This window comes from Tamandua tetradactyla, chromosome 3 (assembly GCF_023851605.1).
Source record: "Tamandua tetradactyla isolate mTamTet1 chromosome 3, mTamTet1.pri, whole genome shotgun sequence".
NCBI lineage: Eukaryota > Metazoa > Chordata > Mammalia > Pilosa > Myrmecophagidae > Tamandua > Tamandua tetradactyla.
Window position 1 is genome coordinate 189,191,348 of NC_135329.1, and position 12,181 is coordinate 189,203,528.

Sequence of the window (12,181 nt, forward strand, 5' to 3'; positions counted from 1 at the left end):
AGCATTTAAAAGAAAAAAAAAAACTAGGAATAAATTTAATACCACTGAAAACTATAAAACATTGCTGAAAGATATTAAAGAAAAAAAAATTATAAGAACTCCCATGTTCATGGATTGGAAGATTTAATAATATCGTTATTATGTAAATAATATCCAAAGCAAGTAAACCCATAAGCCTGTAGCCAAATGATTTTCAATAAACATTTGAGGTCCATCCAATAGTGAATAACAGAATATTCAACAAATTGTTCTAAGAAACTGGATTTCCACATGTGAAAGAATGAAATTGTACCCCCAACTCTAACTATATGTAAATCTTAGCTTAAAATGGATCAATACCTAAATATAAGAACTAAAACCATTAAATTCTTCGAAAAAAGCATAGGGGTAAATCTTCATGATGTTGAATTTCATCATAAATTCCTGGAAATAACACCAAAAGCACAAGCAACAAAGGAAAAAATATATAGATCATTTGAACTTCTTCAACATTAAAAATTTTGTGCACTAAAGGACATGCTCAAGAAAGTGAAAAGACAATTTGTAGAATGGAAGAAAATAGCCACAAATCATATAGCTGATAAAGGATTAATAAGCAGAATATATATAGTTACAACACAACAACAAAAAGAGAAATAGCCCAATTTAAAAATAGGCAAAGAACTTGAATAGGCATTTTTCCAAAGATAAAATACAAGTGACCAATAAGCACATGAATAGACTTTCAGCAGCATTAGCCACTAGGGAAATGCAAATCAAAACCACAATGAGATACTACTTCACACCAACTGTTAAAAAAGAATGGATAATCAGACATTTTGATAAGTGTGTGGAGAAACTGGAGCCTTTATGTGTTGCTTGTAGGAATGTAAAATGGTGTACACACTGCAAAACAGTCTGGTGTTTTTTCCAGGAAGTTATAAATAGGATTGACATTGTTACAGATAGGATTGACAATTCCATTCCTAGGTATAAACCCAAAATAATTGAAAACAGGGACTCAAACAGAAACATGCACAACAATGTTAATAGCAACTTTATTCACAGTAGACAAAAGGCAGAAATGACCTGTGTTCATCAACAGATAAATGGATAAACAAAATGTAACACATACATATAATGAACTATTATTTCTCAGTCATAAAAAGGATAGAAGTTTTGATCAATGCTACAACATGAAAAACTTTTAAACATTATGCTAAGTGAAATAAGCCAGACCCAAAAGACCAAGTATTGTATGGTTCCTCTTGTATGATATGTCTAAAATTGGCAAGCTCATAGGGACAGACAGTAGATTAGCGGTTACCAGGGCTGAGGGGAGGGCAGGGTGGGGAATGATTTCTAAATAGGTACAGAGTTTCTGTTTAGGATGATGGAAAAATAGTTGGAAATGCATAGCGGTGATGGTTGTACAACATTGTGAATATAATTAATGTCAGAGAATTGTATACTTAAACATGTTAAAATGGCAAATTTCATGTTTTATGTATAGATATATATATGTTGCCACAATAACATTAAAAAAGATCCTATGAGATTGCTGTCTATATTTACTGATGACTAAATATCAGTTTATGGCACTTATAAAGAAATACTACGGACTCACTTGAGTTGTCATTATTCCAGTTGTGATTTTGATTCTCTTCACAAATGGTTTAAAGCATAAAACTTGTACAAAAGGGATTTTCAGCCACAGGCAGAAATATACCACACAATAATTTCTCTAGATCATGATTTTTGCATATAATAGCATGCTAGTCCCTCAGAAAGACAGATTTGAGGAAGACAAATGCCTAAATTTTTATTTTTGATATTTTTGGTTGCTTTCATTTTTTAGGAAAATCTATTGTTCAGTCTTTGATATTAAAAAATAAAATTTTGAGTGGATAGCATATACAAATAACAGTAGCTGAACAAGAAAGGACATTTTTTAATGACTATCTGTTGGTTAAGGACTAGTGTCATATGATAATCTTTTTAACATGCTAATTTGAAAAATAAAATAGATATTCTTTCCTAATTTTATAGAAGTCCTCACTCCATAATCCATTTTCTCTGCAGCACATTCAATCTCTCTTACAGTGACTGTTTTTCCTTTCTCTTAGCAAAAAATAAGCAAAATAAACAAGCAATCAAACAAAACACATATCTTGGTCCTGCCACTTCCTCTCTTAGAGATACTGGGCACCTTTTCGTTTTTATTTTCAGAAAAACTTCATTCATTCATATATATATATATATATATATATATATATATATGTATGTATGTATATATATATATTCATTATGGAAGTATTTATCTAATGCTCGATGCTGTAGAAACAGACGAAATAGTTCTCCATCAAGAAACAGTACGGCAGAAGAGAGGGAAAAAAAGAAAAAGAGTTTATTACAATTCAGGGAGTGAAAGTCACTAAAGAAGCACATACGAGAAGCATGCAATGTGTAGGGTATGGACAGGATGATGTCAGTAAAATTCCTTGCATTTGACACTTCAGCAAAACAAGTAAACAAACATACAAGAAACTTAGGTCTGTTTCTGCACAGGTCATTGACATCCAGTCATTTCTTAAACTAACTTTTGTGTCTACCAGTTGAAAGCCTCTACTTTTTAACAATCTATTAATGACCCAAATGGCAAATCCAATGACACATTTTCAATCACCCAACACTTCAAAATCCCCTTTGTCTCTCTTGAAACAGCTAAAAAGCCACCTAATTACTTATTTCTTACTTCTTTCATCATCCAACCTAAGCTAGTGGAGCATTTTATTAATGCAAATATACGTGATGCTGACCTACTTGTTTTATGTTGTATTATGTTTTAGAAATTAAACCATGTCTAAATTGTAATCACCCTAAGGGCACATCATCAACAGAGCCTAACACATTGCCCTGAGCCCAACACATGCTGAAACACACTCATTTGATGAATTAATGTAGAAGTCATGCACAACAGCAGTTTCTCTCATCAATTTGAATTACTGAACAATCCAAGAGAGTATCTAATTGTGTAGATCAAATGTGATAACAAAATTTAGGAATTTAAATATGCCAGTAAAAGTAGAAATAACTCATATGTGTGTGTGTTTGTGTATACATTAATGCACAGAATGCAGACATTCATTACAAAACTAACTTTTAACACATTATCTTTTATGTTTTTGAAAATAGTGGTAATAAATTGGCTACTTCAAGTGGTGACACTACAGTGAAACTATGGGACCTATCTAAAGCCACGTGCCTTTTGACATTTGAAGGACACAGCCACGCAGTGTGGTCCTGCACCTGGCACTCCTGTGGGGATTTTGTGGCTTCTTCCTCACTGGATTCTACCAGTAAAATCTGGGATATTCATAGGTAAGAATTTATTTAACATTATTGAGCCTTTCTGTTGATAAATATATATATGGGTTAAATTGTTTTGTTTTTATCCCTACATGCTGCCACTAAAAATCATTAAAAAGAAACTATTAGTTGATTTCCAGAAAACAACTTAAATAATCTGAAAAATCCATTTCTAACTCCATTAATCTATGCTGATTTAGTGATTCTTTTAAAAATATCATGTCAAAATCAAGTCTGTGCAATAAGATTAGAATTGCTTCATTGGGAATCGGTTGGTTCTAAGCCCAATAGAAACAAATATTCATTTTAAGGAGTTAGGATTTCAGTTTGCCCTTCCTCAAGCATGTTATCTCTCTGTATGATAGAACTAGAAGTTTAAGGGACCTGAATAAGAAATAATTATTTGCTTTGTGGTTAATTTGAATATGTTTATAATACTTTCCCCAGTTATATGTTTCTTGGCAACTCACAATTGCAAGGACTAATGCAATTTATTGTATACAAATTCCTATACATGAGGATATAGAAATGGATATACTGTAAGCAGATCCATTTTGTTTCCAGTATCACTATTTTTGCCATCCAAATGTTTCTGGATGATTATTACATCCTGATAGCCAATCAAATAGAATACATTTAGCTATAATTAATATGCTGATTTCTTTACCTAAAGGATTATGATTATGCATCAAAGAACAGATAACAATGATCATTGAAACAATGCCCAAATTGAAAACATAAGTAAAAGAGACTCCTGAAAATTTAGGAAAATAATTATCGCAGAACCACTGTAATATATTTTGTAAGAGAAAGATGAATTCACTCTCAAGGTGAACACTCTTGATTTGTGAATCGTGTAAAATAAGTTCTTTGGCAATTTTTCTCTATTCTTCCTTAAACCATGGGTACATGTTTAGAAGAAAGGGAAAGTAGTTGCTAGCAAAAAGTCACTGGTTTTTCTGGGAGGATTTGGTGAAAGGGCATGCTAAATCCTAAGCATAATTTGATTATCTTCTCAGGCCATGTGCTAGTTGTTAAGCTATTACTTCTCAGAACTAAAATCATCCTTCTCTACTCTACTTCTGTGATGTTGGACCTGGGACTCTGCAAACCACAATTTTTCTGTTATACTCTGTCAATGAGGAATCCTATCAGGAAACTATAAGACTGGAGGAGAAACGGACTGGCTTCTTTTTGTCTGTTCTTAAGGGGTTGTTGTGGACTCATTCCAGTAAGCACCACTTCAACAACTCTTCACCTCAGCGGCAGGAGTGACTTCTCATCACAGCAGCTGAATCCACTCCACATGTTTCCAGCACTTGCAGAAACAGCCACATCATGCCGCCATCAAATTCATTAGCTTCAGCTGATAGGTACCTCCTCCTCAGAGGATGGATTGCCCTAGAGGTTGGGTACCCAGCCCTGCAAGGCATCTCTTCCTCACTCAGAAACACAAAAACCAACCAACAAGTGTCCCTTTCTCAAAGAGCTGAGTTGTAACTTCAGGTCCCCTTCTTCAAGGTTCTAAGCTTGAGTAATTCCAGCCTATTCCGTTTGTTCTCTCAGTCCTAGGGCTGGCAGCTGCTTCTTGCAGTTGCTTGCTCCATGATACCTTAATGTTCTTTTTTCTCCCTTTTCAATTACCTAGTTAACAACTTTATATCTAGTTAATAAGCCTATATATTAAATGTTTTCTCTTAAAGTAATAGAACCAAGTTCTGTCTCATGACTGGACCTTGAAAGATAAAGTAGATAAGTAGAAAAATTCACATGATTTATAAAGATACAGCTAGAAATTTTTGGCATACTTGGAATGAAAAAATAACTCTGGGTAATATATTTTAGAACTATTTCTAACTGAAATAGTGACAATTTAATTTGTATGATTTAATCCTCAGATAGATAGAATTCAGTTACCTGGAATGATCAGTTATATGAAACTCTTAATTTATTATGTTTTTCTATTCTGTGACCAAATTTCCTAAACAGTTAAAAACATTACTTGGAATTTTAACACTAGCATTTAATTTTAATTTTTATCATCGTTGGTTTTGCTAACAGAAGACTGTGCCTATTCTAAAATATAGTTTATCTTTAAACATCTTGACCATTCACAAAGTTTAAACTGTGATAAAAAAGCTGGTTTCCATTAGACACCCTTACATAGGATTTCAAACACTTTGACTTCACATTTTTTCCCATGACCCTCATATCCAAATACTGCTATTTATTGATGACCAGCAGATAGTGATATAACAGATCAAAATCACACGTGATTAATGTCAAATCCTTTAAACTTCAGACATCCCTCGGTGTCAAGAGCTCACCTTCATTATCAAGCCCACATAATTTAATGCCAATTTTGAAGTTGAGGTAGTAGAAAAATATTGACAAATATCAACTAAGAAATTGTTTCTATAAGTGGCTATAGAAAAACAATCAGAGCACTCAGCTCTAATCAAAGCACTCAGCTGTAATTTACGAATACTCATGAATCAATATTTTATAAATGTGTCTAAAAGTAGTATCTTATTTTAAATGTTCATAGCTGATTAGAAATGGTTTGGTGACTTAAGGGAAGAGATGATTAATTTGATAAGAGGGTGGTGGTGAAAGTTATTCTATGCTGGATCATATGTTCTTTCTTAGTTTAGAATATTCTCCTCCTTTACCTTCCACCCTTCCCTTTAAGCTCCTAACTTAGTCTCAAAATCCTTTAGTGGTTATCATAATCTTAGCCCTGAAACTTTTCCTAGATTAGCCATTACCTGGTAAGGCCCTCTGATTAATTCGTCACCAGAAAATTGGTCCAGTTGGAAGTAAAATAACTGTAAAAATTCCAGGTCAAGAACCACATTTAGTAATCAGAATATCTGTGGCACTCTTAGCTGGGATGAGGCTATACTCCACAAGTATTGTTTGCAGATTTGGTGATTTTCTGAATGATCATATATATATATATATATATACACTGGATATATGCATATGTTTCAATTAGTGGTCTTTGATTTCTACCATAATTTTTAAATTTCAAATATACTTGAAATAATTAATAAATAAAATCAGTCCTAAGGTACACATACACATGTGAACACACACATACCATTGTTTTCTAAGCACAGAGTGCTTGACAAAGGGCAGGGTGGTAGAATAAATGAATGAGGAATGAATCAACAAATCACATGAAGAAAGTGCTCACCCTGTCCCAGTCACATTCCAAACAAACTATAATTTAATTGTATTGTTCATCCTACATGAACCTATAAAATGATGAAAATGATATGATAAAATAAAAATAAGATCATAGGCTATAAAAATTCTGTTTCTTTAGAGGCATTTGTGCATAAAATTAATCAATAGTCATTCATAAAATACCTTAATACTGTGTTAAGCTGTATTATAGACATAAAGCCAAGACTTACATAAGGTTAAGACTCCATCACTGCCCTCAATAAGATTATAAGCAATTAAAAATTTCAGCAATTTTGAGGAAATCAGAGAATGCATATGCAATTTCTAATTTCAGATTGGGTAATTTGGTTTATTCCTGGCTCCTGTTCTTCCAGAATAGTTGGGCTACTTCACTGAACAGCTACACTAGACAGTCACACCAATATGTAGACAGTAGACCATATGTCTGTCTAGTTTCTAGCTTGAGGAGAAGGAATTGGAAAGACCCAAAGTGTTACTGAGTGTGGCTGCCCCATCTGTTTTTAGCAAGGTATTACACAGGCAAGAATTGAGTGGTATGTAGTCAAGGATGGAGGGAAACAGAGGGACTTGTATGGGCAACAGGTTCTTGACCCCAAAAAGTGGGAGGGAAGGCTGCTGTTATTATCTACAGAAGTATCAATTCAGATGCCATTAAGATTAAGGTGAATGAGAAAAATACAGTAGACTTAATAAGCACCTTTAGAAATACACTTTTGTAGTTACTGCCACATTGGATTAACAAGAAGGAAATATGTTAGGAACTTAACTAAGTATTTGAAAGAATGGAATTAACAAGAAAACCATGAGTTTAGCTTAATGACCCCCTGACTCTTAAAACTGAAAAAGAATTCCAGGATCTCGAGCCTGCATTCAAAAGAAGTGAATTTTGAGTGCTATACAGTTCTCAAGAAAAACATAAACTATAGTCCCTACCTCATATATGGCACAGAGGATAATGGATGAGGAAGAATCCACCATGGATCAAAGCCAGAGACCGCAAAGAACAATGGGCAGAGGAGCTTGTCTCAAGCAGAAAATGTGGTCAATCAAGAAACTTTTTTTCAGTGCCATCACGTGGTACCTCATGATGCCTGCCTAGGATACCATATGCTTCCTTTTTACTCCTATTTCCTGTATTGGAATTTGTATTTTACTTATTCTGTCCATGCTTCACCTCTATATATTGTTTATGGTAGGTGGGACTTTCTAGGAGAACAGAAATTTTTTTTTTTTTATTTCATTGGTCACCAGTGAAAGGAAACATCTCTGAAGCCAAAAGAGCATATTATAAGAGAGCAGATCTCATCCTGAGACCCTGACTTCTGAGACACATGCAATGACTAAATGAATGAGACTTTGTGTTATCTCCTTTAGGGAGTCAGTGAGCACTGTCTATGTTCAAGAAAGGTGAGCACAGATATTTGGATAAAAGGGCAAACTATGGCAAAGACTCCTAGCTGTTCATCCAAATCTATTTTTTTTTTCTTCATATTAGTTGCTCACTGGTTTTTAATATCTAAAAACATTCCTCAGCCTTTCTTTTTAGTTAGGTGTGACCATGTCACTAAGTTCTCCGAACATCGTTGAAGGGGTGATATGTATCACTTTTATTTTTCCCCCTTTTGGGGGAATGAGATATGAATGGCAATGACTAGAGTAATCTCAGAAGCCAATTATTGAAAATGAGAAGTAACTGTTACCCTGTGTGGTAGTTTGAAGCTGTTTGTACTCCATACAAACATGTTCTTAATGTTAATCCAGTCCTGTGGGTGTAAACCCAGTGTCAATAGGACCTTTTAGTGAGACTGGTTCAGTTTAGATATAGCCCACCTCATTCAGAATGAGTCTTAATCCTCTTGCTGGCATCCTTTATAAATAGAACAAATACAGCAATAGAGAAAGAAAGCCACACAACAAGAGACTGAAAGCAGTGACACTCAGAAGAGAAGGGAGAGACCAGCAGATGTGGCTATGTGTCTGGCCATGTGGCAGAGGAGCTCCTGCAGCCACTCCTGCAGAAAACATCACCTTGAAAAAGCCTTGATTTGGACATTTCCTCAGCCTCAGAACTTTAACCTAATAAATTTCCATTGTTCATGCTAAATCATTTATGATATCTGCTTTAAGTAGCCTAGGGAATTAAAACATCCTGCCTGAAGTAAAGCCACCCCCATTCCCTATTTCCAGTTAGAACATTCTCTGGATGCTTCAGCAATAAGGAAATAAATTTCTATTTTGTTTCTAGTTAATTTGTTATATATCTTAAGTCTGACTTAATAATATAATTTATAAGAAATGTGCAACTATAATCTCCATTTGTGGGATGCTGATTCAATAATTACAGTTTCATTCATACAACAAAACACTGAGAATCTCAATTTTATATCAGCACTGACCATATTTACTGATGAGAGTCAACATTGCTGATTGCAGTCAAGCTGATGGAATACAAATAGTATCTTCCTTGTGATTGAACTCATGGTCTGTCTGTTGTTTATATATTTACTTATTTAATAAATAAGTGTTGGGCATATACAATTTTTCCACGTATTGTCTAGTTGCTAAGCTATAGCAGTGAACAAAATAGACAAAAATCCTAGAGTAATCTCAGAAGCCAATTATTGAAAATGAGAAGTAACTGTTACCTTGTGTGGTAGTTTGAAGCTGTTTGTACTCCATAAAAACATGTTCTTAATGTTAATCCAGTCCTGTGGGTGTAAACCCAGTGTCAATAGGACCTTTAGTGAGACTTGTTTAGTTAAGATATAGCCCACCTCATTCAGAATGAGTCTTAATCCTCTTAATCCTCGGTTTTATAATAAAGAAATACATTTCTTCCATTTTAGTGGCCACTTTGGTGCATTTTTTCCCAAAAGGAAAAATACTACATATCACTAAATAAGATAACTACACTCACCAAACAGAACCCTAATATTTCACATTTCCTTTGTCTAATTTTAATTTTTCCCTTTACCTATAGCCATTTGTTTCTCTCGTTTCATCCAGCCAGGGGTTATTATTGGCCAATGAATTATTAAATTAAAAAGGAAGCGATGTGAGTAGAAAGAAGGGAACATGCAGTTTTCTTCAACAGAAATAATGTATTAGGCGAACAATGTGCAGGCAGTCCTAATTCTGCAGATGTTTCTGGAATTCCAGTTGAAATGTCTTTTGTGGATAAAGTTCATTTTAGTCCTTCAGTGTAAAGGAGAATGATCCTTTTGCCTTTCAGGTGTTTGAAAATGCTACAGGTCATTTGTTTTCTTTCATACAACCAACAATACTCCAGCAACTCCTAACTTTACCTTCCAAATCCATCCAGAATAACCACAATTCTCTCATCACCTTCACTATTTACATGATGCGTCAAATCTCAAACATCTTCTGCCTGGATCATAACAATAGCTTCCCAGCTGGTCTTCTACTTTTACTTTTGTTCCCCATTAATCTCAACACAGTAATAGAGTCATCCTGTAAAACAGATTATGTGACTCTTATGCTCAAAACACTCCAGTAATTTCCTATCTCATCAAGAACAAAAGGTCAAAGTCATGGAAATGGGCTACAAGGCTCTACAATGTGTTAAATGCATATACCTACACAATTCCCTTTTCTCTATCATTCACTCACTTGACCACTGTACTCCAGTCATATTGGCTTCCTCAAACATACCAAGGCCACTACCACATACGGGAGTTCCCTCTTCAGAAGACCTTTGAAAGTTTTTCTCCACAGTTGCAGTCTCACCTTCAGATCTTTACCCAAATGTCAACTCATAGTGAAACTTTCCCTGACCATCCTGTTTAAAATTTCAATCCTTTCCAATGCCTACAATTTATTTTCACCTTTGATGTCTTATTTTTCTCCATTAATCTTATAATCTCAAAATGCTATACACAATAATAATAATTATTATTATTTTCATTGTCTCACAATAGAATTCTACCTACATGATGACTGGGATTTTTGTCTATTTTGTTCACTGCTATAGCTTAGCAACTAGACAATACATGGAAAAATTGTATATGCCCAACACTTATTTATTAAATAAGTAAATATATAAACAACAGACAGACCATGAGTTCAATCACAAGGAAGATACTATTTGTATTCCATCAGCTTGACTGCAATCAGCAATGTTGACTCTCATCAGTAAATATGGTCAGTGCTGATATAAAATTGAGATTCTCAGTGTTTTGTTGTATGAATGAAACTGTAATTATTGAATCAGCATCCCACAAATGGAGATTATAGTTGCACATTTCTTATAAATTATATTATTAAGTCAGACTTAAGATATATAACAAATTAACTAGAAACAAAATAGAAATTTATTTCCTTATTGCTGAAGCATCCAGAGAATGTTCTAACTGGAAATAGGGAATGGGGGTGGCTTTACTTCAGGCAGGATGTTTTAATTCCCTAGGCTACTTAAAGCAGATATCATAAATGATTTAGCATGAACAATGGAAATTTATTAGGTTAAAGTTCTGAGGCTGAGGAAATGTCCAAATCAAGGCTTTTTCAAGGTGATGTTTTCTGCAGGAGTGGCTGCAGGAGCTCCTCTGCCACATGGCCAGACACATAGCCACATCTGCTGGTCTCTCCCTTCTCTTCTGAGTGTCACTGCTTTCAGTCTCTTGTTGTGTGGCTTTCTTTCTCTATTGCTGTATTTGTTCTATTTATAAAGGATGCCAGCAAGAGGATTAAGACTCATTCTGAATGAGGTGGGCTATATCTAAACTGAACCAGTCTCACTAAAAGGTCCTATTGACACTGGGTTTACACCCACAGGACTGGATTAACATTAAGAACATGTTTGTATGGAGTACAAACAGCTTCAAACTACCACACAGGGTAACAGTTACTTCTCATTGTCAATATTCAAAATAGAATAGCAACAAACAAGTTACTAAAATGGAGTTTAGTATTTGTAATGCTAAGCATTCAGTTTATAATATATTTCATGTTTTTGTGATTCACTTTGCACAGCTGGCTATATTAGAGAATAAGGACAATATAATATTCTTTGAAAACATAGTAATGTAAGAGGTATTTAGATTCAGGGCATAGATTACTAATACATTAATGCTTGCCTAGTATTGTAAGGGCCCTCAGTTTGCTTCTCATGCTTGAAAAGGCACCCAAGGAATGTATTAATAGACTGCTCAAGTAACACTAGAAATGCGATAATGTTACTTTTAAGAAATGGTACAATACTTAAACTGATCTCTTGTTATCAATTTACCCTGTTCTATTGTGATAATTAATCAATTATCACATAATTTTATATTTTCATTTATATTCAGATAAATAGTTCTTCCTTGAAAAATAGACTTAAAATGATAGATAAGATTATTGAAGTAAAACATATAGGTAAGCACAAAAAATGAAGAAAAAAAGAACAAGAAAATAATGTATCATATTTTTCACTATCACCTCCCCTGCAAAGAGTGCATAATTAATAAGCACTATTCAAGATATGTTTATTTTATGAAAAAAATATTAAAGCTAAAACTCAGATTTAATTTACAAAGGTAAGGAATATTATTCAGCCATAAAAAAGAAGGAAGACTTGATACCTATGATAACACAAATGAACCTTGAAGATCTCATGCTG

The 12,181-nt window shown here is 34.0% G+C and overlaps 1 protein-coding gene across 7 annotated transcripts in view; it reads left to right on the forward strand.

Moving 5' to 3' along the window:
- Positions 1 to 12,181, forward strand: part of SPAG16 (sperm associated antigen 16) — a 1,149,776-nt gene that overhangs the window by 608,062 nt on the left and 529,533 nt on the right. For all 7 annotated transcript variants that reach the window (XM_077155025.1, XM_077155020.1, XM_077155022.1 and 4 more), the window contains one exon: positions 3,175 to 3,360. In XM_077155025.1, coding sequence (XP_077011140.1) covers positions 3,175 to 3,360 — 186 coding nt within the window. The remainder of the gene's footprint in view (positions 1 to 3,174; positions 3,361 to 12,181) is intronic.